Source organism: Trichoderma asperellum, chromosome 2, assembly GCF_020647865.1.
Source record: "Trichoderma asperellum chromosome 2, complete sequence".
Lineage (NCBI taxonomy): Eukaryota > Fungi > Ascomycota > Sordariomycetes > Hypocreales > Hypocreaceae > Trichoderma > Trichoderma asperellum.
Window position 1 is genome coordinate 2446922 of NC_089416.1, and position 26886 is coordinate 2473807.

At 50.2% G+C, this 26886-nt stretch overlaps 7 protein-coding genes across 7 annotated transcripts; 2 read left to right on the forward strand and 5 right to left on the reverse strand.

Annotated features, from left to right (window-relative positions):
* Positions 1-5101: 5101 nt before the first annotated feature.
* Positions 5102-8552, reverse strand: TrAFT101_003123 (uncharacterized protein). The gene is made up of 5 exons (XM_024907662.2): positions 8244-8552; positions 7756-8172; positions 7591-7690; positions 6974-7536; positions 5102-6902 (listed from the first exon to the last, which is right to left on the reverse strand). Exons 1-5 carry the CDS (start codon positions 8373-8375, stop codon positions 5559-5561), a joined length of 2556 nt encoding a protein of 851 aa, XP_024764251.1. The 5' UTR covers positions 8376-8552; the 3' UTR covers positions 5102-5558.
* Positions 8553-10056: 1504 nt separating this feature from the next.
* On the reverse strand, positions 10057-11757 carry TrAFT101_003124 (uncharacterized protein; the record flags this gene model as incomplete). The annotated part of the gene is made up of 3 exons (XM_024899355.2): positions 10057-10333; positions 10426-11046; positions 11111-11757. 3 exons carry the CDS (start codon positions 11755-11757, stop codon positions 10057-10059), a joined length of 1545 nt encoding a protein of 514 aa, XP_024764252.2.
* A 5456-nt stretch (positions 11758-17213) lies between these two features.
* Positions 17214-17773, forward strand: TrAFT101_003125 (uncharacterized protein; the record flags this gene model as incomplete). Its single annotated transcript, XM_066126783.1, has 2 exons — positions 17214-17364; positions 17526-17773. The coding sequence occupies 2 exons, from the start codon at positions 17214-17216 to the stop codon at positions 17771-17773; spliced, it is 399 nt and encodes a 132-aa protein (XP_065982890.1).
* A 965-nt stretch (positions 17774-18738) lies between these two features.
* TrAFT101_003126 (uncharacterized protein) lies at positions 18739-19122 on the reverse strand (the record flags this gene model as incomplete). Its single annotated transcript, XM_066126784.1, has 1 exon — positions 18739-19122. One exon carries the CDS (start codon positions 19120-19122, stop codon positions 18739-18741), a length of 384 nt encoding a protein of 127 aa, XP_065982891.1.
* Positions 19123-20442: 1320 nt separating this feature from the next.
* Positions 20443-21054, reverse strand: TrAFT101_003127 (uncharacterized protein; the record flags this gene model as incomplete). Its single annotated transcript, XM_066126785.1, has 1 exon — positions 20443-21054. The coding sequence occupies one exon, from the start codon at positions 21052-21054 to the stop codon at positions 20443-20445; it is 612 nt and encodes a 203-aa protein (XP_065982892.1).
* On the forward strand, positions 21054-23787 carry TrAFT101_003128 (uncharacterized protein). The gene is made up of 2 exons (XM_024899490.2): positions 21054-22138; positions 22210-23787. The coding sequence occupies exons 1-2, from the start codon at positions 21644-21646 to the stop codon at positions 23377-23379; spliced, it is 1665 nt and encodes a 554-aa protein (XP_024764255.1). The 5' UTR covers positions 21054-21643; the 3' UTR covers positions 23380-23787.
* A 719-nt stretch (positions 23788-24506) lies between these two features.
* On the reverse strand, positions 24507-26886 carry TrAFT101_003129 (uncharacterized protein). Its single transcript, XM_024909541.2, has 8 exons — positions 26183-26886; positions 26046-26071; positions 25890-25926; positions 25763-25833; positions 25674-25696; positions 25448-25604; positions 25282-25382; positions 24507-25213 (listed from the first exon to the last, which is right to left on the reverse strand). The coding sequence occupies exons 1-8, from the start codon at positions 26328-26330 to the stop codon at positions 24706-24708; spliced, it is 1071 nt and encodes a 356-aa protein (XP_024764256.1). The 5' UTR covers positions 26331-26886; the 3' UTR covers positions 24507-24705.

Here is a 26886-nt window from a genome sequence, read left to right on the forward strand (position 1 = left end):
ACGATAGCGTTGCGTCGCTAGAATCCTGGTAAAAGATCCACGGTGGGCTGCTCGCCTCCTCTCAGTAGGTAGTCATACGAAGCACCCGCATACAGTACATAAGAGGACAGATCCCCCCTCTCCTAACAAGCCCTGTCACTTGTTCTCAGGATGGACTGCCTGGTTCTGGGGCGCCAGGGAGAAACTTTTTAAAAATTTGCCAGCCGGGCTCCATAGAGAGTAGTCTGGTCACATTGTCTAGCGCTTCGGAATCGGTTGTCTAAAATTGACAGAATCTGCTGTTATAGTAATGCCGCGAATTGCCATTCTTAATGCCTTGTTAGTGGCATGGTGGTTTGCAACTATGTCGATTGAAGGATATGTGGCTTTCGCAGTCGTGGCGCGAGAACAGGCAGTTCTCCCACTAGAGCACTGGTGTCCGCGCTCGCATATTCCACTAAGACATGACTTATGGCGTAGGCTGTTCTTATGTTTCTAGTGAGCCAGTAGAACCATATTGTAGCCACTTTTCTACCGGCGCAATTTTTATGGCCGCGTGGACCTTAGCTTTGTGCTAAAGGATGAAATGAGGTGCTGTGTCTTTATTAGCCTCCCTTCCGCAAGTCACATTGAATAGGACTGCTGAACGAGCCCGAGCTGAGCAGGTTACGAGGGTCCAACATCTTGGTACTCTGCAACCTACTCTATGCCAGCAGCAACCCACAGCATAGCAGTCATCCGCAGCTACAGCGCTTGGCCATCAAAAGTAAAAGAAACCCATAGAAAGAAAGCATTGCGCATTGTCTCAGTCGCAACACATTGATCCAGCCTTATCGAACACGCCGTTGCTATGCCAAGCATCGCTCGGGCCATCCATTTCGTCGTCTTGCTGCATTTGTCGCTCCTCTCGATGGATGGTGCCTGTGATAGGCGGAGCTCGCGACACTACCGGAGTCGTCAACGCAATTAGCCGCCGCTAAATTGTCGCTGCCGAACAATGCTGTCCGCTTTTAGTGGTTTAGGGCTGGGAGCTGTAGTACCCTTAGCAGACATGTGGAGTGGCAGAGGGTTCCTTTTATAGAGAGCTCTGCTCAACGCTGTAGCTCCCAGACAGTTGTATGCTGGGGATTTTCTGCCGGTGCTTCGTCTATGCTTGCGTCTGTACATCCATGATGCGTGAATATCTCTCAGCCTCGGTGCTGGGCGAGGACTCGGGGACACATAAAGGTGGGAGGCGGCGAGAGGCACCTTGGCCGAGTCGTTGGTACAGCAGATGGGGAAAGGCGAGTGAGGTCATGGCCATCAAACGACAAGTTGTAGGGGCGTGTGCGTCTGCTTGCGCGCGGTGCATGTTCCTAGATGCCAAGGCTCGCTCTGTGATAAGCTCATGGCAAAATATGGGGTGCGGCCCAGGAAATTCGCGATGAGGGGCGGCCGTGGCAACGATCCGGTTAGACGGGCGGATCCAGGGCATGCAGCAACGCAATGATGGCGTGCGACGATGCTTCAAGGCGGAGATATATGCAGCAATGGGGGCGTAATATGCTTGTACGCGCACTCTGGCGTGCAGCCCGTGCATGATGGAGCGGCCAGTGCGGGCTGTCTTGCGTCGGCACTGTGCGTCCGAGCTCGCCAAAGTACCGAGTACCCGCTAAGGGTCCTCTGACGGACATGGCTTAGGGCTACAGGGAGCAGCAAGCATCGACCAGCCGCTCCCCAGACTTGTGCGGTTTGACGATTCCCTCTGTGCTCTCTCTACCTTTTGCTGTGGCTCACTTGTGTTTGAATGTTTTGTGCTATCCATGCAGTATTAGCTGGCGATGCTACTGCAACACGGAGGCTAGCACGTGCAGTTTATTCTCCGACCCTGGAGCGGTGAGACTTGGGCCCGTGTGTAAGTAAATACGGCAGCATACGTCCAGTAGTACATGATAGCATCAAGAGCAGGTATATGTGTAGGCATCAATGGAGTAGATGCAATGGAGCATACTCCATGCATACGTGTATAACTCAGCAACTGCTACTAACTTAGTCTTGCTGGAGCTTTGCTGTACTTACTAACCGCCAGAAAAAAAAAAAGAAAAAGAAAAAAAAGGCCAAGAAGCATATGGCATATACGAGGACACTGCCAGGCTCCATTACGGCCACTGCAAACGAGTTCTCGACTGGCGCGGCAAACTCCGCATCTGCCGCTGTCTCTGTCCTCCTGCACAGCGATCGACTCTGGGCTGGGAATTGGACTGGTCTAGACACGGTGAAAAGCTTCACCGCAAGACACAGCACAGCCATCCCCCGGCCCAAAGCCAAATGCCTCATACTATCGCTATATCGAGAGGGAGGCCTCCTCGCCCAGCAGACGTGACGTAGGATGACGATGCCGCCTGGTCGAATCGAGCTGGCCGTCTGCAGCCCCCGAGAGCCTCAAGCCGTTTTCGAGCCCTATTTGCCTGTTTGCCCGCCTTTTCTGTTCTGCGTTGCTTCAACTTACTGCTTCCGTCCTAAAGCGTGGCCGGGGGCGTGGCCGCTCGCCAATCACAGCCGGCGTATTTATGCATCTGGCAACTATTCACTCCTCTGCCGATCCCCATAGTCCCGGCTGCTCGCTCCGTATTAGTGCGGCCCTGCTAGCGAGCAGGTAGCGAGGAAAAAAATTCCCAGCCCAGCAGGCGCCAGGTGCCTCCAACGTATATCGCTCATAGCCATTGCTCTCGTGGGTTCGCCGGTGATACTTCACTTCTGTTATGGGAGACAACACCAGGGCTAACGTCGCGGCCGCCGGGGTGCCCATGCCCTCATCGCAAAACCGGGACAAAGGGACAGAAACAACATGGCAGGATTTTTCCTCACGCCGCCGCTTTCACTGTTATTATGGATCAGTTGCTCCCTTCACTCCCCCAAAGTCTAGTCTTGCCTGGGCCCAATGCCGCGGTATGCCACGACGTTGGAACAATTGATCCCTTGTTTCACTTTCTTGCTGCACGGCATGTGATGTTTTTTTACTTCCTAGAAGGGTATCACGTAGTGCTCTTACACACCAAAAGGCTTTTGCCAAAATCAAATGGCTCTCCCAACCAGCGTCGCTTTAGCAGTCGCCGATGCAGTCTCCTCACCCCCCTTTTTTTCTTGTGTAGTATAGCAGGGCAAGGTCAATATTCTTTACTTTTTCCATCTCAATTATTGCCCTAATTATTTTCTTTCTACGCGCGTTAGCCTAGGCGTATCAATTCTGTTTTCTTTACTACTGAAAAGAAAAAGCAAAGAAAAAATGAATCATGTTATCCCCTATTATTCAGGGCCGGAGTGCTCTGCTGCCCCCTTTTCACCATATTTCTTTACAGCTCAAAATTTCTCTTCCATCTCCTTCACTCGCATAGAGTTAGTCGTACAGAGTCAGCCTTTCACGTCGCCCGCATAAACTAAAAGCTTGAGGTGGTGAAGACATAGGTCGAATCTCTGCCACCCATCTGGGAATATGAGCTGGTAGATTGTGCCAAGTTTCCAACCTTTTCATGAGCCCCTCCCCGACAATCCAGCTTGAAGTTGCTCACGATGGCCATTCTGCCATGATAGGAAGGCGACAAATACAAGCTTAACTGCCCTACGCGTCATTCATAGGAAGCGAGCAAGAGAAGTCTGAACTGCAATTAAAGGGAGAGCTGCCTGTGTCGACAGCAATTCAGTTTGACGTTATCCCTCTCTTTGCTTTTGCTAATCTGGTAAATAGTCATTTGATGGTTGATCTATCCAAGATAGCACTCTCCTCCGACCTACAACGACCCCTCAAGTACCTATACTACTACTGGCTACTTTCCAACACACGAAGCGATGTTACAATTGAAGATTTTCATACACGTTCATTACAACCTTCATCAAGCTTCTGTTGTATTCCTTGATCTACACATTCCCCTTTTCTAAGAGTTGGCACGTGCCCTTCATCCAGGTGACCAACAATAGAACAGAGGCATTTCAACCGCAATATCCTTGTGAAATATGCCTGAACATTCCCTAGCTATTCAAGATCATCCCTTGTTGGCTTGATCAACGTCCATACGTCCATACGCCCTCCACTTGTGCCCTATTGCTGTTGGGAAGTCACTATCCGACATCGTATATTAGCTACGTACGAGGTCTCATAGTAACTTGGAAAAAGCAAGCCTGGTTACCCTCCAATTTTGATCCCTTTGTTTTGTAACAAACGTATCAAATGGAGGATATCAGCCCATGTACTCTATCGAACGTGAACCGATACAATTGCCGACTAACGAATTGAAGGATATGCCAACTACCACAAATGCATTATCATTCTTTCTTCTTTCTTGTCTAAATAGTGGGAGAAGAGAGAGAAGAGAGGAAGAAAGAATTATGTATTGTTGCTTCTCGACCATGCACCTTATCAATAACCATTTCAACGACTCAAGAGAGGTGGCAATCTCTTCTAGATGCAGCAGATTTCTTTGATCTACGCATATAAAGTATTAATGCGAAAATTCGATTCTTAATTTGAATTATACTGCACACCATTAGTTCATTGCTTTGCGATATAATTGCAGTACCCCAAATAGGGACCCAAACATTTCAATACTTTCCCTCTATAACACCTACAAGGCATCTGCGTTGGGTTATATAAAAAGAACAAAGACATTATTATCAAAAGAGAGAAATGTTCCAAGGATTTGGTTTCTCCAAGAGAGAGAAGCACGCTAAGCACGCTACTCCGCTTTTCAGTACCTAAGCTTGGGCAACAGATAAAAAGTGTCAACTGATGTATGCAGCCGAAATCAGTAAATCTGAGCAACATTTTTGCCCTTCAGTTTGAAACTCTTATTCCCATGCCGCTACATGATGTTTTCCCCCTTCAATTTTCTCATGTCTGTAAAGTGCCAAGCCCTTCGTGCACGGCGATGATTCCGCATAAACAACACGATAAACAGCACCAAACACTATTCGCACTATCAACAGAAATTATCAAGCAAATTTTATCAGATGGACCCCTTTCATGACAAACGAGATGACGCAGAAGCTCATGTCACTGTCAAATTCGGGGACTCCAATGGCACCAGTGACACCGGCAGCAATAGGAATAAGAGGGTCGAAAGGGAAGACAGCCTAAGGCGTTGGGCCCATATCTCGAAAAGCTTCAAGTTCAATATATATTCTATCATTTTCCTTGTTAGTACTTGAGAGTGCAAAGTTGATTTAAATGATTTTGAAGAGCATGACTGTTAAGGGGTATTAGAAGGATAAGATCGCTTTGAGGAGCTAACTATGGATTGAAGATAAATTGCCTATCCCTTGTGAGGTGGTAAATTCATTGCCCCAGACTTTACCAGTCCAATAAAGAAAGACTCATGAGCATCACTTCATCCGTTACAGTAGAAGAGGATGCGCTAACTGGAACACGCAAACCTCATGCGCATACATAGCAAGTACTGTAATTGATACTAAAGCAAGAATAATATAGTCGCTAGCAAAGGCCATATATAGACATGTAAACATCAAATCTGCAGGTTTCGCATAAGCAGATGTATAGGTCATTCAAGTATTCCAAAGCTCAATGTACAAAACAGGTATCATATCCATCATGACGAGGCACCGCCTGCCTTGGCCTGCACGACTAACAGGTCCGTCGTCACGCCGCTAGCAACAAAATGAGCAGCAAGTTTACCCAAGCAGCCCTGGACATCATCTCTGGGCCTGTCTGGGAGCTTGCCTTCCTCCAATGTGACTCCTCCACTGCGACCCAAAACAACCAATGTCGGCTTGTTGACTTCTGACTCACTGGCATTGGGGGCGGGATCGGCGAAGTTAAGCAGATCTTGAACGGTAGGTGCTATAGAGTGTTTCTCGACCATGATCCGTGAAGATATATCTTGGGAGAGTTTGCTAATGACTAAATCAATGATATTGTCATTTTCTGATGAAGACTTCTCGGTAACCTCAGCGACGTTGACGATGGTTGCGGTTACATGTTCGCGCTCCAAGAGCTGGATAACGAGATTAAGAGCAAGATTGTCATCGCGCCCCCCAGTATAGACGAAGAAGATCTTGTGAATACGAGAAACTAGGGGTGCAGTGGGAAAGTCGCGTCTCGATACGTCATAAGAGTACTGTCGGCGGAGCTTGGCTTGCTGACTTCCCTGGTTCTTGCTCTTTACGTCATCTTGACTCCTCGTGAAGAGTACGCCAATGTTAAGTTCAGGAGCGCGAAGGACAGATTTAACAAACAACATATAACTAGACGCAAGCCGGTCTTCGACATTGGCTGAAGAAACAATCTGAGCATCACCCATGCTACCAGTCTCAGTCCAAGGTAGGAGAAGGAGATCCGATGTCATGTTGGACGAGCGCGAGACGAGAGTATCAGCAAAACGATCTTCTGGCATAATGGCAACTTCACCAGATGCTGAAATGTTATGAAGCTGACCGACGCTGCGGAAAATATTGACGACAGGGTCGTGCTTGGTGTATTCATCGACTTGGGCCACCGTCATGACAGATGAATCACGATCTGTTAATTCGAGGAGTCTCAGACCATGAGCTCGGACAGGTACTTTGGCATCATCATCGTAATTTCCCTTGTCTTTGGAGTCTCCAGAGCCGCTTGACGCCTCCGAGGCACGAGAGCGTCCGAATAACGACAGAAGGTTGAGTAGCGCGGGCATGTTGTCCAATCTAAGGTAAACCAGCAGCCGCCTAACTCTCCTATTCTCTGACTCAGCCGTAGGGGTCACCGTTATTTGAGTAATTGGAGAACCAGTTTCCCAATCAATCTCGCCACGCTTCCAGGCAGCAATCTTTTTCTGATACCAAGGAGGATACAGGTAAGAGACGGCAGGAGTCGTAAAGAAGGTGGTGAGGAGAGCCATGACAACAAAGATGGTGAAAGTCCTAACGCTGAGAATTTGAGCTTGAAGACCAATATTCTAAAATGCATAGATGTCAGTCATTTTACTTGAGAGAAGGGGAATAAAACATTTCTTCCACTTTAACTTACCAAAGCAATGAGTTCCACGAGGCCTTTGCAACTCATCAAGACACCAATAGCGAAAGATTCTCTCCAAACCAAGCCATTAAGCCGAGCGGCTACAGATGCGCCAACGATTTTGGTGATGAGAGCGACAAAAGTAGTGGCAAATACGTAGCCCCATGTCGTTCCTGTGTTGAGAAGGCCGAGGTTTGTGCTGAGACCAGAGAGAGTAAAGTAAAGAGGCAGGAAAATAGAACCAATGAGATCTTCGAGTTTCTCAATGACGATGATGTTGAAGCCGTGCTCACGTGGAATGATCAATCCAGCGGCAAATCCTCCAAAGATGGGATGAATTCCGATAATTCCAGTGAAGAAGGCGGAGGCAAGAGCAATGAGAAGAATAAGAGCGATAGCGCTTTGTGAAGGGCCATTCTCAAGGTTGTTCGTCTTCCGCAAGGTGAACCGAAGGACAGGTTTAACAGCAACTACGAGGAAAATAATGTAACCGATGGCAACAAGTAGAATCCACAGCGCTGTAATACCCTTGCCAGCATTGACTAAGGCAACACAGAGCGCCAACAAGATCCATCCTAGGAATCGTATAAGTAAAAGATCGTGAAGACAAGATTTCCAGCAGTACTCACCAACGACATCGTTTGCAACACCTGCCGATAGAGTAATAATACCGACCGGCGTATCAAGCAGCTTGAGCTCTGTCAAGATACGGCAAAGGACGGGGAACGCCTAGGGGAGGTTAGGGCACGAGCGGTCATTCAATTGGACGCATCAATTTCATCGGGCAGACTAACAGTGATGGCAACTGCGATACCAACGAACAGCATGTACACGCTGAAGCTGATTGGCTTGACCCCAGGATCATCGCGAAAGGCGTTGTATATACCCCAGGCGAGGGCGCAGCCAACGCCAAATGGCAGTGCGAGTCCAGCAAAGGCAACAGAGGTTGCAACACGCCAATTGCTCAGAAGGAATCGAACATCGGTCTCAAGTCCAATCATGAATAAGTAAAGGACAAGACCGAGATTTGCGACAAGCGTCAGGTTGGGGATCGAAGCCGCAGGGAAGATGGCATCTTGAAACCCGGGAATGTGGCCCATAACAGAGGGGCCAAGGATGATGCCTCCAATAACTTCGGCAATGACTCGGGGTTGCCGAATCTTGGACAGAGGCCAATGCAAGATGTGGCAGAGGATGACGATGAGGGAGATCTAATTGCGCTGGCGTTAGCATCTCTTGCCGTCACAGAGCGGAGGGCTACGGCTTCGCTTGCGGCACCGACCTGGATGATGAAGATGGTGATGGGATTCTTGGGATCGTACACCGACGGGTTTCCGCCCTCCAAGATACCGCCCTGCGGCGCGACTCGGACGGTCGAAGTCGGCGCAGCCGAAGTTGTCGTCGAGGTCGCCATGATGAACGCGGCTGGCGGTAGAGTTGCAGCCGTGAAGGCGCAAACTGGAATGCGAAACGGGCCTCCCCTTGGATAAACAAACAACCTCAGAGCTCTCCGCACTCTAAGCTCGCAAGGATGCCAGCCAGATTAGATGAGAGGGGAGAGAGAAGATAGTTGGGAAGAAGAGAGTCTCTCGTGAGAGAAGAAAGGCGGATGAAGTTGCGTCGGCGACTTAGCTGTGACGATATATCGGCGTAGGCTGCGCTATGTACGCTGCCCACAAGGGTCCTTGGCGACCCTCTAGCTACCCAGTAGGCCGCTGGAAGGTCACTGATCAGTTGACAAGCGTCGCGCCAAGATCAAGTTCCAGGCAGTGTTGGCGGGGGCGGAATGTTGCTTAGCGCCACTCACCGCTAAACCTTACGCCATGTGAAGGACGGTACACGCAAAGATGCGCACTGCCCAGAGCAGAATATCTGGCATCAAACTACTACTATTGATTTGTGAACATACATATGGTAAGTAAATACTGCCATTCGGACAAGGGCCTTGCCACCATATTTTGGTTGTACCAGTCAAAAAAGAAATAGAAATAGGCTAGCATGGCGGCCTGCAAGTTGTAAGGGTAGTGGCCAGGTTTGTCTTGCTGACGATGGGTTTCGCAACAGGATGGCGATCACCAAGACCGACCACGGCAAGGACGGGAGTATGATTTGCGCATAAACCAGTTGACCCAGCGCAGTGGCAGTGCTTCTACTAACTGTAAGAATTCATGTTCGTTTTGTTCAGCTATCCTCGCGCTAATACAGTCGAGCCTCGGCGCTGGAACCAAATCAGATCCCTTCTCTGCATTTTAGTGAGACCTGGCGGGCCGTTGTCTCGCAAGCCTTAGATGCAACGCTATTCAGGGACATGTGGCAAATGTTCAGCTCAAACTGCAAGCCCAAGTTGGCTGTTGCTACTCTGGAAAACTGTGTCAGTCAATGCTGCGCTACGTTGGCGGCCAACACGAAACAGCCTGTTACTCGGACTGTCTGCGTCTGCTAGATGGGTGGACGGAGGGATGGATATTCCCCCCAGTCAACGTCTATTGTATGCATTCGAACTGCTATAGATACCTAGGTATATGACAAGTTTGTCCCAGCTGAGATGCTAAATTTGTGCCATCAAGCAGACATGCCTTGGCAAGAACATGACCAACGCTACACAGCAGTCTTAGCGCTCAACCCCGCATTATCGAGCTCGACTGATGCTTCAAGGTTCTCCAAGCCACACAACCACTGGCACTTCAGCTGCTCGCAAATGGCGTCTGGATTTCGCGTCTTACCTGCAGAGAAACTCTGGCTGCGGAAGTCATGCGTGGCAACAGGCATCTCGGCTGAAAAACGAAACCGAAGTAGATGCCTTTTGGCATTACGACATGACGCATCTCCATCATCCGCTGGCAACCTGCCCTCCGACCTTGCGCCTAACCGACTCAGACCACCCACTGTTAACGTCCGCGCCATTAGTATGGCGCAATTAAGGCTGTGGGCCACCTAGAGATCAGATCTCTGATATGCAGTCGACCAAATCTCACCTCAGGCCATCATGTGCCCCTCGCAAGCGGCCTATGTGAGCACTCCAACAAGCACGCGCGTGCAACTACCGACCCAACATGCGGCAGCACCCTCATGTAAACCACGACGCTCACCCCTCCTCATCGTCCCTCCACCGCCAGCTTAGCAATCAGAGCAGCAGCTGCCTTGTCCCCTCCATATCGTAGTCCCTTTTCTGAAAGCGCCTTGGCCTTCTCCCGCATGGCCACGCTGGTCTCGCCGCCCAGCACCTTGAGGAATGCCTCTGTGAGGGCTGCGGCCACCCACCCCGGTGATGTCTCCTTGGATGGCCAAATACCAACACCGAGGTATTCTGCTGTTTGTGCATATCGGTAGTGGTCTGCCCATTGCGGGAGGATGACGCTTGGGAGACCAGCTCTATGGACAAGCCGAGCCTCGATCAGCAAAACAACGTCTTTCAAATTGACCAACTTCGGAAGTCAGTGGGAAGAAATCTGGGCATTACTCACAGCAACGCTTCATAGAAGCAGTTGGCGCCTCCATGATGTACCGACGCCACAATATCGCCGGTATTATACAGGGAAGTGGGATCGACGTCGAGCCAGGATTCCAGTCGCAGCCTTCTGTTCATAATATACTTCTTGGCCGGCTCCAGGAACTCATCACCGAATTCTCCTCGCTTCTTCATCTTCCATAGGATCTGGACATTCTCAGCCTCCAAGACGGGAACAATTGCTTCCACCATAGCTCGGGCCATTGCTTCGTCGTATACCACTATACTACCCAAGTTGATGAGCATGGTGGGAGCCCTCTTCACCCAGCCCGCTAATTCTGCACTCTGCGTCTCAGCTGGTGCTGCATCAAGAACTAGAGGACCTGCCACATAAATGTTGTCTGGAATAAAGTCCAATGGGAACTCTGCTTCAGGAAAACTCATGGCAATCCATGGTACCACCGGGTTATCTATCTCGGTGAGAGTAATAGCATGTCTGATGCCTTTTTCCTGAAGCCAGGAACGCTTGCTCCTAATGGCAGACGATCCAAGGATTTGCATCAGGGAATAAGCTTGCTGGTATATATTTTTCGGGATATCTTTCCAAGGAATCGGAAACGGAATGCCCGTGGCCATGCTAGCCCAGCGTCAATACATCATTTTCGCCTGATCCCAAACAGATTTGATATCGGCATACTTACCCAGGATATTTCCAAAAATGTGCTCCAAGGGGCTGTCTCACGCTCAAGTCATCCAGCAGTGCATTCGGTGAAACGTAAACACGCCTTCGGTTCAGACTTCGCGCGGCATCAATGCCTGGTCGGAACCATGGGTCGAGGACGATGACGGAAGGGTCTACCTCTTCAATGATATCTACAATCCTCCGATACAGCTCTAAATGAGCTTCTTTGGACCATGCAGCCATAAAGAATGAGATGATATCTCCAAATGCATGCAGCCCAGGCAGCCCAGGAGGAGTCCTGATCCCGCTGGCGCCACCCTTATGGACTTCAGCCTCATCTGCGAGACTAGGAGCATCGAATTCATACCAATGCACCTTGGCATACGGGTTTTTTGCTCTTGCATTCGTTTCGATACGCTCAAGCTTTGTTGCCAAGCTGGGAAAGGAGGCATAGTGAATTTCCAGTGCCGGATGGCTCTCGACCAGCTCCGAGACTGCGGCAAGGTGAGCGTTGCACAATCCAGGGTGGCTATCAGTGAGGACGAGGACAGTATTATTGCGGCCACCGACCAATGTCTCATGTTCTTGGACAGGGCGCTGGGTAAGAAACGTCGCAATGAGTGAGCCGAGAATGGCGATCGCTGTCAGATCCCGCCGAGTCATCATGTATGTTTGACTGAGTATTAAATATACATTGGCAAGCCTGGCAGAGAGGATGAGGAGAAACGAACATTTGTTGCTGGTCCTTCAACGCCCGTTATGCTCTCCTTTTAAGATGATCCTGCCAGGCAGGTATGACATGGTTCTTGACTAGCTTATCACTGGCAGTGCTAAGTTTCATGCAAGTGGAGTCTATCAATTCCATCATTTGTTTGTTCGTCTCATTCAGTACCGGGGACTCCTCTCTTACGATGGATGACGCATATAATTTTCGGATAAAGAAGGCCGGATCCGGCTTCGACTCCAGATATGCGGGTTCACTACGTATTCTACACATATATCCGCTTCACGGAGGTTGGTTGCAATAGAAAGCAGAGGTCAAACATCCTGACCGGGGTCCCCCCCCCCTGGCTACACAGTATCACAGTTTCTTACCAAGAAAGCCTAGTTGTTCTCACAGCTCCCTCTTCAACTTCATCGACCTGCCTTGCCTGACGGGCTTGTTGTGTAATATCTGCTAAACAGGCGTGTTTTTCTTGAGAGTTGAGATAATAATTCTGGCAGGAGGCGTCTTTCTTTATAGAGATTGCCTTATTCCAGGAGCAGCGCCCCTCAGATATGAGTGGAGATTTATTGAAGGAGGCATTGGAGCTTGTTTTGAGAGGCAGCTTGCCAATTCTCTTTTCAGCCCTTTCCATTATTGGGACCGCTTAGGGCTTTGAGAACAAGCAGTCCTGAATGTTGTCTTTTTGTGCCAATTCCGCTATTTTGCTTTTTTTCATTCTCTGTAAATCCAATCTGCGGCTGTTTTTCGGAATTTCCTTTGTTAAGGGATAAACAAGAGAGGTCATTTACAACCTCTGGCTCTTGTTAGGCCTAGCACTACACCAGGCTATCCTATATCCAGGGTTGTTTATATCGGTTGAGGTTAGTAATGTGATAATTGAGCGTAACTTTGCCTTTTTCTACTACTTTGCCCCCTCCCCCCCTTTTTTTAGCTAGCTGATATCGTCGATATGCCTTGGCGCTGATTTCTACTTAATTTTACAGCTTGTGCCGCCTTTGCTTTTGAGAGTTATAGCATAGCTCTGGAAGTAATATTAATATGTTATACTGAGGCGTTTTTTGGTCTTGGGAGCAAGTTATTGGCAGTTGAGCAAGCTTGATATACAAACGTCGTCGTCTTTTCTACAGTAAATAGGGGTTGTAATAAACAGTGCGTTGCAAGGAATATATTCATACTGTGTGGCCGGGGAGTGCCCCAGTTTAGACGTTTGACATTTCCTTTGGAACCAATCTTCGTATCCCTTATCAAATTAATTGGCCCTCGTGAATGGCAGAAAAGCTGTCAAGTTAGGGTGCCGTCGGCAGTTGATTTAATGAAAACGAACTGCCGACAGCTTTGAAAGAGAATCCAAGGCCAGGGTATAATTGCCGGGTTCTGGCTGCAGATTCTAATCTAACGATAACCTCATTGTAGCTTTGTAGCACCGATTCGCGAAGGCATCTATCAAAGCGTCTGCGTTCGCTGTGCAATATCCAATAGGGTAGTATCGCCTCTAGAGATCAATATCGCTAAAATATGCTTAAATCCTCGCAATGGTAATTGCCTATGAAGCGAATATGCCATTTCATCTAGCCGTCCTAGGCCGATCTCGCGCTCCGTTTTTTTCAAGAGGTATATGGATTGATGGCCTGGGATCTACATCTTCATGGCCCTTGTCAGGCTTTTTCTTATTTTCTTTGAAGCTTCTCGTTTTTTTTTTCTACGCCAGTGTTGTGTGGCTTGTTCAACTATTGGGATCTTTGCCAATACTAGTCGTTAGTAATTATATCAGGAGATATTATGCTGCCTCCGTCGTAGCAAGACAAACATCGAGCTTCTCTACCAACAGCTCAGCGAAGGAAGTTAAGAAAAGAGCATTATCAGTACTATCCATAAATTTGATATCGCACCATCGCAACAATCAGCAACCGCAAAACTTACGAGTGAATGTGAGGGTTGTAGGGTAGGATTGACAGCATCGTGCACGTTCCACGCGTGTAGTAATATTAAGCTACCCACATCCAATAATTGCCGACTACTTAGCTCGGTAATGAGAAAACTAGTAAACCAATAGCATGCCTCTATGAGGTTAGAATGGTAAAGGGACAAAGAGGGCCAGTTCCACATCGCTAACTAGCGTTCGTTACCAACTCTGCTGCTGAAACTACGAGGAAGATGTCGAGCGGATAAACTCTGGGAGTACAGGTTTTACGCAAGCCTAATAAAAAAAGAGAATACCTACTCTCTCTAGTAAACAAAGATCTACACATCTATTGAATGCTTAATCCGTCTCTCTCCTCTCTTCCCTAGAGCCATTCTTCTTCTATGTAGTGATTCACCACGTACCTCGTTATACGTAATATAGATCGCTTCTATAACCCTTCGCTCATCGAGTGAAACGACTGACTCGATGCCATGAAACTAAAAGAGAAAGCAAGAATGCTAGACGCACAGTCAGGGGAAAGAAGAAGGGCAAAAATGTAATAAATCTGCAAGTGAGAGAACTAGCAGCAGGTAATACAGGCACACTCGCAAACCTATTCACATGTCAAGAGCCAAAATAAGACGCATCAAGACAACTTACAAATCCTTCTCCCGCCTTCTCACCTCAAAACGATCGGGCCGTCTATGCGATTGCAAATATCGTAACTACGGCAACAAAAACTCCGCTCTCCCAAAATCTCTCAAAAAAACATGGGCCGAATAGAAAAAAAAAAAAAATAAAAATAAAAAAATAAAAATCTATTTTTATGCCGAGCAGCAATAATAGGTAACTCTACCAACAGCATGCACATCTGGATTTTATCTACCCCATTCCCCCGCGGTATATACCCCACGGGTCGAGCGCTGTATATTAAAAGAAACAAGACAAAGATAACCTTCCGCTTGTTCCGCCAGCAAAAATAGAAAAGGGCCGCGGCGCCGGCAACACGCGTATATATATTTCATGCAAGATAGGCCATACTTGCCCCATGATTTGACCGTGAAATCTGCAATCCTACATGGACGGTAATAACCTCAACGCATGGCTCTTAACCCCACATATCTTCCTTCCCACCTTGCTGTTCGAAACATGTGAATAGAACTCACGAACAAAAATCTCACCTATGCGTATTTGTACTTTTATCAGCCAATAATATCTAATCGGGCCTCGCAGCAGCATATCGCCCACCTCAAGTTTAATAAAGACATGACAGATAGAGTATATACCCTCCCTCTTCCTCTCAAGGGATCCGACAATCCCAACCAAGGACACACCCCATTTCGACTTTTTGCATTGTTATGGCCTCATTCACGAGCTCAATACTACGCTCCCAGACTTTACATACATGTGCATATATGATTGCCCCTCTCACCTCTTCAATCCGACTGGTTCAGTTCCAGATGAAGGATCGGCGCCAGGGTCCATCCTTTCCAGGTTTGCATGGACATGATTGGACTGGCCATTGCTGTAATATAACTCAGCGTGGTAGAATGAATTGGATGCTGCGGCCGTTGGGCCACCTCGCACTCTATTGGTGTAGGAATATGCATGCAGACACGACAGGGAGTGGGAGTACCTGTAGTAGCACAAAGCCTCCCCCCCAGAAGCAATGAAACCCAATCCTGCAGAGTCCAAAGAGGACGCCCTCAGGTTAGCTACGTTAGTTACCCATTTTCAATCGAACTGCATGCACGAAGCACTAGGTAGTGTAGTTAACAGCATTTGGGAGGGGTGGTACTGCATCCTCCCTGCATCCATCATGTAGCAGCAGTACGAAGCATGGGAAATGAAAGAGGGCTATCCTCTAAAAGATTTTCACCGAAGCACGTTGGGCAGCTGGATGAGTGTAACCTCCATCCTTGCCCGGCGTATTGCGACTACCACCTTGTGGCTAAAAGTTCTTCCTTTTTTCCCCGTAACGTGTGTGTCGCTTATAGCCAAATTGCACGGTACAAAGAGCTCCATTGGTAGAGACTGCTAGTTGATACGTCGTAGAATATCTTTACCCAGTGGTGAAATCGCCAGGCTGCGGTATACTGCCGTTATTCGTACATATCCAGTGTATACTTGTAGTGCATATTTATAATGCGACGGAGGAACTGCTTTGGCTAAATATACCGCCACGGATATATCAGTAATACTTGTAGTCTGTGTTTTGAATAGTACCTAGTTACTTGGCTTTTGAGTGTGAGAAACGAGCACAAGCACGCTGGCAGTAAAGTAAGCATGGCCTGGGGAACAATACTACCTATATTGGATCGAGCCAGGCTCTCAGCCCTGGGTTGTATAAGCGGATGAGGGAATATGAACGCGTCCTCGACTCGAGATGCAAAACTATTAATTTTGGGTGAGCAGACTTGTACACGCAAATCGGCAAGCTGACCAGAGTGACATTTAACCTGTCCCCAGGCAATATGTTGCGCTAACAGGACGCCCTCCCCATGCGCTGCTTGCTCTTGGCGACGCATGCATAATGCATTGCTAAGAGATGCCGCGGTAACGGGCAGTCAGTTTTTCTGTCGGGACCGGGCCAAGACAAGTCAACCCTGCAAAGTCTGGGTTGGGCGTAGGCTTGGTGGCAACACCATGGAACAGTGACTGATTCATAGTTGGTAGGTGGTAATTTCAGGGACACCACATCTGGCGATGCTGCATCGGGTCGCCGCCCCCGATTAAGGCACAAAGATCCACCATCTTTTTTTCAGTCTATCGATGGCCATCGCGCGATCCTAGGTTGTTTCTTTGAATTGTTGTATATACCCTCTCCCAAGCGATGTCGCTGGCTGATAGAGACGCTGCTTTGGTATTAAGCATCGTGCAGGGGCGGGATAGCTGCCACCATCTTCGGGGTCTCTCGGCCATTCAGCATCCCTCTCTGCCGTTGTGTCTGGCCGTGCTGACCGCCGCCAACTGCTTTCCTCTCATGCCTTGCCTGTGAGAATGGGGACCCGGTGGGACTCCCCTTTGTTGTGCGTTGGTAGACGGAGCAAGTCGCAAATCGTCATACTAGCAATACCAGTAGTACGTATATACGACCGAGGGCACTCCGCGAAAACTGCCGGTGCTCGGCGTTTTCGTATAGTGTAGCAGCTTTCTGCGGATACTACACGACGATGACGAGGAATAAGAACCGGGAACATACGAGAATTACAGTTGGATATGACATCTAGCGAAGTCAATAATCAAATAGGCCGAGAGGCGTTCACTAAAGGCTAATTCCCTTCTGGGGAAATTTGTGTGGCTTTTTCAGTTTGGCCGGAATGTGGGCTGCCACGCTGCTCGGCGAGAGAGCCAAGAGTGCATGTAATACCTAATGTAGGTGCTTCACACCATGCTCATACTCTCTCGATGCCCTGCCTTGGCGACTGCCTCGTCTCAGGCCCATGGATGGTTTGGTGCCTTCGCGCCCCGATGCAGCTACGGCAAGCCACAATGCCACGCGATGAAGTGCCATGGGGCGAGACGAACGAACGCTTCATGATCACCATACAGCAGCTTGTGGTCCGAGGGTTCGCTACGGAGCACCATGCCTCGGCAGCTGAGCCGGATCTGAATATGGCAGCGCTGAACCCGGCGTTCGCGAGTACGCTCTCAGCTAGATTTTTTTTTTTTTTTTTTTTTTTTTGGCCATCTTCCTTGGTCACCGTGTCAGAGTATTGGTCCCGTGATGTCAAGGCCGAAAATTTTCTTCACCCCTTCTTCCCCATAATCCCCTGTCCCCCCGTATGTTCATCCCTTCATCAGATGAGCAAATACGGGGCGGCTTTCGGCCTCGATCTGGCGTCTCGATGGGTCTAGAAACTCGCCGGCATGTGTCGGCTAGCAGCCAATGCCTGCGCCGGTACGAGCTGGTACGTACCTCTGGTGGAAGGCTGGCGTGCATCCTGTCGAATCAGCGCAGCAAGGCGGCGCGGCTGAAGGGGCCCTTGGCTCAGCTAGGTTTGGCGTCCCGGAAATCCCCCAAGAGCCAGCAGATGCCAGGCTGCGCGTAGAGCAAGCCCCCGTCCACTGGCGTGAGAAGGATTTTTTTTTTTTCCTGATATTAACGTGACCTGAAATTTGCAGAGAAGCTCCGCATTGTGGGCGTACATGTGGAGTGGTGTTTCGGTCCGGAGACGTGCATGGTGAGGCATGCTAGCTGGCGTATGGAGTGCGAGCTGGGGGGTGCCCGAGCATTGGGTCCGGTTCGCCTGTTTTCTGGTCGTGAGTTTATTAGTCAGAGGGGAGCGAGCAGTAGCTGGGTAGATTTAGCCACGGCGATGGAGACAAGGTTTATTTTTGTGTGTATTGCAGGGAATGCCACGATGGCGATACTGCTGCTAGACGTCTGGTGTTGGATCATGTCAATGGCTGTTGGGCGTAGACATGTCAACAGCCCCTAGTATGAGGAGGCAAATAGTAACGCCGAATGGCCAAACTGCCTAGTATGATTCTGTGAGATGATGCTAATCCACTTGATCACGGAGCCGGGAGCATCCCCAGAGGAGGCTGAAAGTTTGGAGGCGGTTTGAAGCCAGAGACCAAAGCAGTGGGTTTGACTGATCAACGACGTCAAAGAATCATGAAACGGGCTGGCATATTGGCCGGGGAAGTATTAGGGCCATCTTTGTTTCGGCCAAAGAGATCCGAGACAGCTATCTCGACTCCAGCATCTAACTCAAACCTCGCTCTGGGCGCCATCGTCGCGAGGTGCAGTAGCATCCCGTTTTCAGCCTCGCCGGTGGGCAGATCTTGGCATCGGCCATCGGCCAAGCTGTCACATTCTACAAGGAGACCTGTAGAAATGCACTATTGATTGTGATGAGTGTGATGAGGCACATGGCCTGCCGTGCTGTAGGTGCTCTGCCTGAACGCAGCGACGAGGCCAGGCATGATCCGATCGACCTGTCGATGCGGTGATGGGCGGATGCACATTGGACGCGTGACAATTGGGTGTTGGTTAAGAATAGAGCCAGCACTAGTGAATCCGGCAAACCGCCGAAGAGGCGCCCGTGATGCGATGGGATGCGGGCGAGACGCAGCCAGAGCAAATACGCAACGGCTCACACGACACGAGATGACTCCGCGTATAGCACTCGAGGCCTGTAGTCCTGACCTGGTGGCGCATGACTTCCGCGTATTGCCGCAAAATGCTGTGGCCGTTAGCTGTCGCGCCTTTGGCTGGCAGCGAGTCAGCAGCAGCAGTTCGGAGATGATTCCAGATTGCAGATTTGCGCGGTGGCCAATTGGCCGCCAAGCCGCCCCTAGCTCGGTCAATTACCAGCAGCAGCACGCCTGCGGTGGGAGAGACGCTGAACGCGGGCAGCAAAGCACCCCTCCAACCACCAACAGGAGGGTCCATCCAGGGCAAAATAATAGCGCCGCTGAGTACGACCGAAAATTGGCCCTTTGGGAGGCAGCGCCGGTGCCCTCTCCAGCTTTTCGACCCCGACTTCCCCCACGCTGGCCCAACGCAGCTGTCAGCGCGGCGCCCATGGGGAAAATAGAGTGCGCATGGAATACGGGGAGAAACAAAGGCGATGGGAGGGAAGCGCCGAAAAGGGCCAATTGCTCAGGCTGGGCGGTGGCTAGCGAATGCCGTCAACGCCATCGAGCGAGCGACGCTTTTGGAGAATCCAGATGCCCGTATTCAGCGACCGGTCAGCCCTGCTCGCTCTGCTCGGCTAGCACACCGCAATAGTGTGTCTTTGTACGTAACAGCCGTGAGATTTTTTTTTTGGCTCTGTCCAGCGGGAGAGGCCCTAGCGTTCGCTGCTCGCCAGTGCAGATGCTGGCATCGTAGCATGGCATGGCCTGGCATGGCATGACATGGGCTGGGATGGATCGACGGACGGACCTCGATGCGTTTTTCCTTGGCCAGATTAGATAATCCGGTACTGCGGTACATGCTGCGGTACTGCCGCAGTGGCTTTTCTTTAGAAGAGCAGCCAACACGAACAGAAGTTCCACGGCGACTTCCACAACGGAGCCTAGCATCATGCACACAATAAGTGCAAATGCCATCCGGCGCTAGTGCCCGAGGATGAGCAGCCACCAGGCGCGAAGTCTAATGAATTGCGCCGATGAAGAAATTTGATGGAAGTAGTTGGGTGTGCTGGACGAAGAGGAACTAAGATGCCAGAGTTTGGTACGTACCCCGGATTGAGGTGCTTGCTGTTGTTGGATCGGATACAGGCACTCTAGCAGGCACAAACCTAAACATGTAACCAGCCAGGTAACCTCTGTCAAGCACACGTACTATGTACCCTCCATGTACCCTGTCGTCCACTCCGCATCTCGCATCTGACTCTGCCCCAGGTATTGCTCACCAGATGATACTACCTCATTCACACCTTGCTTGTACCTGCCTGCACTGGCTCAAATACCCAGGTATCTACAGTACGATGCAAGCATATGCCATTGCTGCCTGCTGCCCAATGCCTCGCACAGCAGTCCAATTTCAAATAACATTGATTTTGCCAATAGGTGCTGCTAGTGCAGGTAACTGTGATGCATGTGTCATGCTAGAACACCGGCAGCAGACATTTGGCTCTCGGCCAGGCGCTACTAGTACATAGCATGTACATAGGCACAGTACATAGGCCAGCAGCGAGCCCCTACTGCCGGCCCTTCTCGGCGCTTCTCTGCTTCGTCCGGGGCTAGGGGTCCAGCCACGGGCCACTCATGGCTTGCGACCGTCGCTGCACTGCGTCGGCCTTACTTCGTAGCTCAGCAGCCTCCGGGCCCCGCAGATCCCCCATGCGGGCTTCCCCAGACGCGTCTGGACGGTGCAGCAGCTGTGGGAGGCTCTCGCAGCGTCCTCCAGCACCGCGGCCAAGCTTCTAGCGCCCAGCGCCAGGGGCCACTCAATCTCCTTTCCCGGCGACCAGGGGCCTCCCTTGCCCGCAAGCCTAGATTTGGGCGGTGCCTCTGCCACATGCCTGCTCTCGCGTGCGCCTCCACCCCGGCCCCTATTGCAGCGCTGTAGGCCTATTCGACGGCTCGATTTTCGCAGCTGCAGACTGATGGACAGCCAGAAAGACTGCAAGGTTGCATTTGCCTCGTAGCGGCCGGCCAATGGACTGCTGTTTGTCCCGCCGGGCGGTGATGAATTTGATTGCGCTGCTGACCGGACACAGCGAGCACGGCCAATAGCCTCGCCGCCCGCGCCTGATCGACGGTGGCTATGGCGGACGCTCCCCTGGCCTGGGCTGCACGAGATGCGCTGCAGCCAATGTCGCCACAGGCCAACTGCAAAAATTTTCTTCTTCAATCCCACCAGGACTGCTAACATTAGAATTGCAGCCGTGCCTGGACTCAGGCAGCTGGGGCGCTAGGCCAGACCCGAACGCCGGGCTAGGAGAATAGCTTGTGGGTGAGGCCGAGCGCCACACCAGGCGCACCTCCACTTCTCCACCGCGCCCTCGTACCTAGTCTTAGCCTCTGCATCATGCACCACCAGGAACATGCAATTCCACGGCCAATGCCAATTGCACTCTCACAAACCGCCGGCACCATGCAGAGGCATAGGCTCTGACCCTGCCTCTGACTCTCTCGCCCACCCCCTCAACCCACCCCCCGCGCGCTCTCGCTCGATCCAGGCCCCTGTCGGAGGGGCGTGGCCCTTCTCCAGGTAGCGTCTAGAGCCAACCTTCCCCAAAGCCTCTCCACCATCGACTCTGGACGACGGCTGGCGTCACGATAATAAAAAGGTCGGCCTGCCTCCCGTCCCTTCCCTGGTTTCCTGTCTTGCCTCGTCGATCTCTGTCTCACTGCAAAGAACCCGTTCCGTTCGCTCGGCCCGGGAGTTTCCTCTTCTTCCATTCCAGTTCTCTGCCATCGCTCCAACAAACACAGACGAGAGAATTCCAGCATTCGACGCCATGTCCGACTCGCCCGAAGTCAACGCCCCGGAGGGCCGCAAGCAATCCGTGGGCATCCACACTACCCAAGACGTTGAGCACATCGAGGCTCCCATCACCTGGCAGGCGTACATGATCTGTGCCTTTGCCTCCTTTGGTGGTATCTTCTTCGGTTATGACTCCGGTTACATCAACGGTGTCAACGGCTCTCCCATCTTCTACAAGGCCGTCGAGGGCGCCCTCGCCACCAAGCTCACCGACAGCCACACCTCCCTGATTACCTCTATCCTGTCCTGCGGTACCTTCTTCGGTGCCCTGATTGCCGGTGATGTTTCCGACTGGATCGGCCGAAAGTGGACCGTCATCATGGGCTGTGTCATCTACATGATCGGTGTCATTATCCAGATGGTTACCTCTCCCGAGCACGCTCTTGGCCCCATTGTTGCCGGTCGTCTGATTGCCGGTCTCGGTGTCGGTTTCGAGTCTGCCATTGTCATTCTGTACATGTCTGAGATTGTAAGTCTAGCTCATGCATATCTACATTCCAGTCACCATTTCCCGGCCGCTAACTTGATTCTCCTTGACAGTGCCCTCGCAAGGTCCGTGGTGCTCTCGTTGCTGGTTACCAGTTCTGCATTACCATCGGTATCCTGCTCGCCTCTTGCATTGTCTACGGCACTAAGGACTACAACAACACTGGCGCCTACCGTGTCCCCATCGCCATTCAGTTCCCCTGGGCTCTGATTCTCGGTGGTGGTCTGCTCTTCCTCCCCGACTCCCCCCGTTACTTCGTCAAGAAGGGTGAGATCCAGAAGGCTATCAACTCCCTGTCCCGTGTCCGAGGCCAGCCTGAGGACTCCGAGTATGTCCAGAACGAGCTTGCTGAGATTATCGCCAACGAGGAGTACGAGCGTGCCCTGATCCCCTCCACCACCTGGTTCGGCTCTTGGGCCAACTGCTTCAAGGGTTCTCTCTGGACCGGCAAGTCTAACCTGCGACGAACCATCCTCGGTACCTCTCTCCAGATGATGCAGCAGTGGACTGGTGTCAACTTCATCTTCTACTACTCCACTCCCTTCCTCCAGTCTACCGGCGCCATCAGCAACTCCTTCTTGATCTCCCTGATCTTCTCCCTGGTCAACGTCTGCTCCACTCCCCTGTCTTTCTGGACCGTTGAGCGATTTGGTCGTCGTACTATCCTCATTCTTGGTGCTCTTGGTATGCTTATCTGCCAGTTCCTGGTCGCCATCATTGGTGTTACTATTGGTTTCAACAAGACCCACCCCGATCCCAGCGACCCCAGCCAGAACCTTGCCGACAACATTCCTGCCGTCAACGCTCAGATTGCTTTCATCGCCATCTTCATCTTCTTCTTCGCCTCCACCTGGGGTCCCGGTGCCTGGATTGTCATTGGTGAGATCTTCCCTCTGCCTATCCGATCTCGTGGTGTTGCTCTGTCCACTGCTTCCAACTGGCTGTGGAACACCATCATCGCCGTCATCACCCCCTACATGGTCGGTACCGATAAGGGCAACCTGAAGTCCTCCGTCTTCTTCATCTGGGGAGGTCTCTGCACTTGCGCTTTCGTCTACTCCTACTTCCTGATCCCCGAGACCAAGGGTCTGTCCCTCGAGCAGGTCGACAAGATGATGGAGGAGACCACCCCCCGAACCTCTGCCGGCTGGAAGCCCACTACCACCTTTGCCGCTCAGATGGGCACTGGTGACTACCTGGAGAAGGCTACCGTTGAGGTATAAGCGATCTAGACGTCTTGCTGCATCTGCTCCTCTTAGAACAAAATAGTGTTCTTTTTTTCATTTTATATTTTTCAGCTTTTTATTTTTTTAACCTATTTCCTTTATACGCGGTTGGGTGGATGGCTGCAAGTAATGGTATACTGCAGATTTTTGATGAAATCATACCCAGGGTACGGTGGATGTACCCCAAGAGATGTTTTTTGACGTGGCGACGTTTTTGTAATGCGGTAGAAGCCAAACATAACTATATTACTAGTTAAAAATGTTAACCCAAAGATCCAAAAAAAACTTTCTTTCTCGCGCTTTTAGGATGCGAAATAACCCCCTCAAGTTTTTTCACAGATTCCCTTCTAGCAAACCCTGTTTTACTACTATTATTTTATCTTAATAAGATCATTATTTGATCTACTTCTCTTTTTGTCATCTTCCCTTTGTGTGTGTGTGTGCGTGTCATTGCTTGCTTCTTAAGGCTCTCTTGTCTATGATGCACGGTTGATCTGCCCTTTACTCTCTCTCTCTCTCGTGCAATTTGACACGCCTCGCCTTTTTTTGATTTTCTGTCCTTAGCTGAGGTGAGATTTTTCCACTTCGGCTCTTGGCACCTGATGCCTGAAACTCCACCAATCAGCGTTTGCGGGCGATTGAACGAACACAAGTCTTAGTGCCACAAGAGGCGCACGTGTAGCCGAATTTGGCAACTCGTAGGAACGTGTAGAAAAAAGGGAGGTGAAGGGGTGTAAGGGGGGGGATAAAGGTATTCGCTTTTTGTATGTCTGATCGGCGCTACGTGGCGTGTAATTATTAAATTGCTGAGATGGAGAAATAGGAGTAATGATGATGACGATGAACTTGATTTGCTTGGTGGTTTCTACGGAGAACGTATTGGAGTTGGTATGGCTAATAATAGGTTTCATATGAGCTTGGTTTGGAACCATTGTGTCTTGCTTGTGAGTAGCGTAGACATGGTGCCCCCTATCGAGTGATATTGACTAATTGCTTTATGCTATGCGGTGACTTGTATGCCCTGATTCATTACTCATCGAATAAGCTGAGGTGACGTGTCGAAACTAATAGATCGAGATGTATAGTAGAGAATGTCACATCCTACATGGACGCTGAATTGATTTCTCCATGCAGACCGTCTCTAGGTTATTATTAAGACCATATTGGGGTATCTTTAAATACATGTTTGGTATATCTTGGCACATCGACTTTCGTGAATGTAGAAATGACAAAGCAATAGCAACTCTTGCGTTCGCTTGAACCACCCAGAAAAACAAAAACAAAAACAAAGAGCAACATCATGTTAGTAAGCTGTAGACTGCATCAGTCGACATGTCTCCTCGCAGAAGAAGCAGCCTGCTCATGGGATCTAGCCCCGTCGCTCGCCTCGCTCGCCTCGCTCACTGAGGCTACAGGCCCCTGTAATATATTCTCCGTGCTCTTCTCGCCTTCATTCTCCCTATCAACGCCGCTGCCCAGGGGTCTCATCCCATTCTTCGTCACCCTCCACGACTGCAGCGCGAAGCCGCCATCTCCGCCAGGCCGAACCGGTGTATTGCTGCTACCGCCGCTGCGTGTCTTCTCTGCGAAGTATGTGACGAGGGGCGCGAGCGTGGGCACGCAGGCGATGATGATGCCCACGTTGGTTTCGACGATGGACCACTTGATGGCCTCGGCTGAGTCGAGGTAGTTGACGAGGCTAGCGATGGTTTGGATGCGGATGATTTGGACGATGGTGACGAAGATGCCTAGGGCAAAGAGGCACAGCAGGGCGATTTTTCGACGACGCTTCATCTGGAGCTTGATGAGGACAGGGAAAGGGAGGACGAGCCTGGTTGGTATGAGTTAGAGATGCAAATGTCTCTTAGAATCGAAAGATTGGTTTGCCTGGAAACTTACGTGATCACGTCAAAGATAATTGTGAGGGATGAAAACGTGATATAAAAGGGGACCGCCTGGCCACAGTGACCTGGCGTGGTGGGTATCCATTGTTTTCGAACCTAGGTAGGCACAATGAACAATTAGTATAAATGTCACACATGGATTTTATGAAAGAGAGACATACTGGAATGCACAGAAGCAAGAAAACGAGCAGAAAGGCGATATGTGCCAAAGTAACAATCACAGCCAGCGAAATGGGCACTAATCGATATGTGCCAGGTACCAGGCGGACGTAGGATACGAGTAGGCTGGTTTTAAAACCCCAGATACCAAGGACATAGCTGAGGCGGGCATTTGTAAGTATAACAGCCATCCTGCAGGAAGAGGCAAAAAGGAAAGAGTTGGCTTACAATGGTGCTCCGACATATTGTGTCTAGAAGATTGTTAGTATATTTGAGAAATAGAACAAAATAATAGGACGAGGGCGGGCTGGACGCACAAAGCCAAAGTTAACTACGTTTTTATCAGGCATGTCGTTGAGTGAAGTAAGTCCAAGACCCCATTTCGTCTCTGTGAAGTTGTTAAAAGTTTGTTGAAGTCGAGATAGAGTTAGAGTATTAACGTACGGACAACAATTGCGGATGCGTACCCGCAAGCTCCAATCTATTACAGTTGCGAATGCGAGTCAGTTAACCTTTCTGTTTATCCACCACGGGCGAGCTTTAGCGAAAACCTAAAACAAGGCAATCGAGAGACAGTAACCGCAGATGATGTAAACATACCCAGCCAGCGATGATCAGCCAGTCGTCTGTGTGCATGACAATTCTTTAATTAGCCCATTGCCCTATCCAGATCGAAGCGGTGAAACACAAAAATGGCGATCAACGGGCGCCAAGAACCCGCTTGTTCAGATACGTACCTAAACCGACGGCCTTTGCGATCCTCGTCCGGACATAGAGCCGTAGACATAGCGCGACGAGAGACAATGCTGTTACCGCCAAAGCAATGGAGGCTATCATGGACCCATTGTTTGGTGTGCCCTCCTGCGTGTTGTACGCCCACGCCATTGTCGTTCCACTTGCTGTATATCAAAACAACAAAACAAACGAGATGTAGAGAATATTGGGAAATCTGGCGGCTAAAAACCAGAAATAGTGGAGGTGGGACACCCTTGGTATTTTTTGCACAATACCAAGAAAAAAAAAGGGGAGCTTGTAATCCAGAGTGTCGGGTTCCCTAGGACAGGGTATTAAAGTGAGAGTGAGTGAGTGAGCGAGTGAGAGAGGTAGCGAGAAGGGGGGTTATTATTATGTGCGCAAGACACACACGCACACACACACACTTCCGAGGAGAATGCTCTCAGAATATTCATACCCTGATGCCTGCTGCAGAGGAGTTTAGCAATATCGCAGATGATGAAACGCAGGGACTATTCGCGAGAGCCGGCATCGTGGTAGAAACTCCAGATGGAAAGCTGTGCCTATGTGGCTTGCAGCTAGGCAAGTGTTAAAAAAGCCACAGGGCAGGAAAAGGGTAAAGAAGCGAAAAGAGAAAACCGTCAGCATGCAGAGAGAGGCATGTCTCAGTCCATTTTAACGGTCCTAGGCGTCCAATACTACCCTC

Coding starts and splice junctions, on each gene's coding strand:
- TrAFT101_003129 (XM_024909541.2), bottom strand. CDS start 26,330: ATGGCGTGGGCGTACAACACGCAGGAGGGCACACCAAACAATGGGTCC. Junction 25,697..25,762: donor ACGTAGTTAACTTTGGCTTT/GTGCGTCCAGCC, acceptor ACAATCTTCTAG/ACACAATATGTCGGAGCACC. Junction 25,605..25,673: donor CAATATGTCGGAGCACCATT/GTAAGCCAACTC, acceptor TGCCCGCCTCAG/CTATGTCCTTGGTATCTGGG.
- TrAFT101_003128 (XM_024899490.2), top strand. CDS start 21,644: ATGTCCGACTCGCCCGAAGTCAACGCCCCGGAGGGCCGCAAGCAATCC. Junction 22,139..22,209: donor TTCTGTACATGTCTGAGATT/GTAAGTCTAGCT, acceptor TCTCCTTGACAG/TGCCCTCGCAAGGTCCGTGG.
- TrAFT101_003123 (XM_024907662.2), bottom strand. CDS start 8,375: ATGGCGACCTCGACGACAACTTCGGCTGCGCCGACTTCGACCGTCCGA. Junction 7,691..7,755: donor GTATCGCAGTTGCCATCACT/GTTAGTCTGCCC, acceptor AACCTCCCCTAG/GCGTTCCCCGTCCTTTGCCG. Junction 6,903..6,973: donor TCGTGGAACTCATTGCTTTG/GTAAGTTAAAGT, acceptor TATGCATTTTAG/AATATTGGTCTTCAAGCTCA.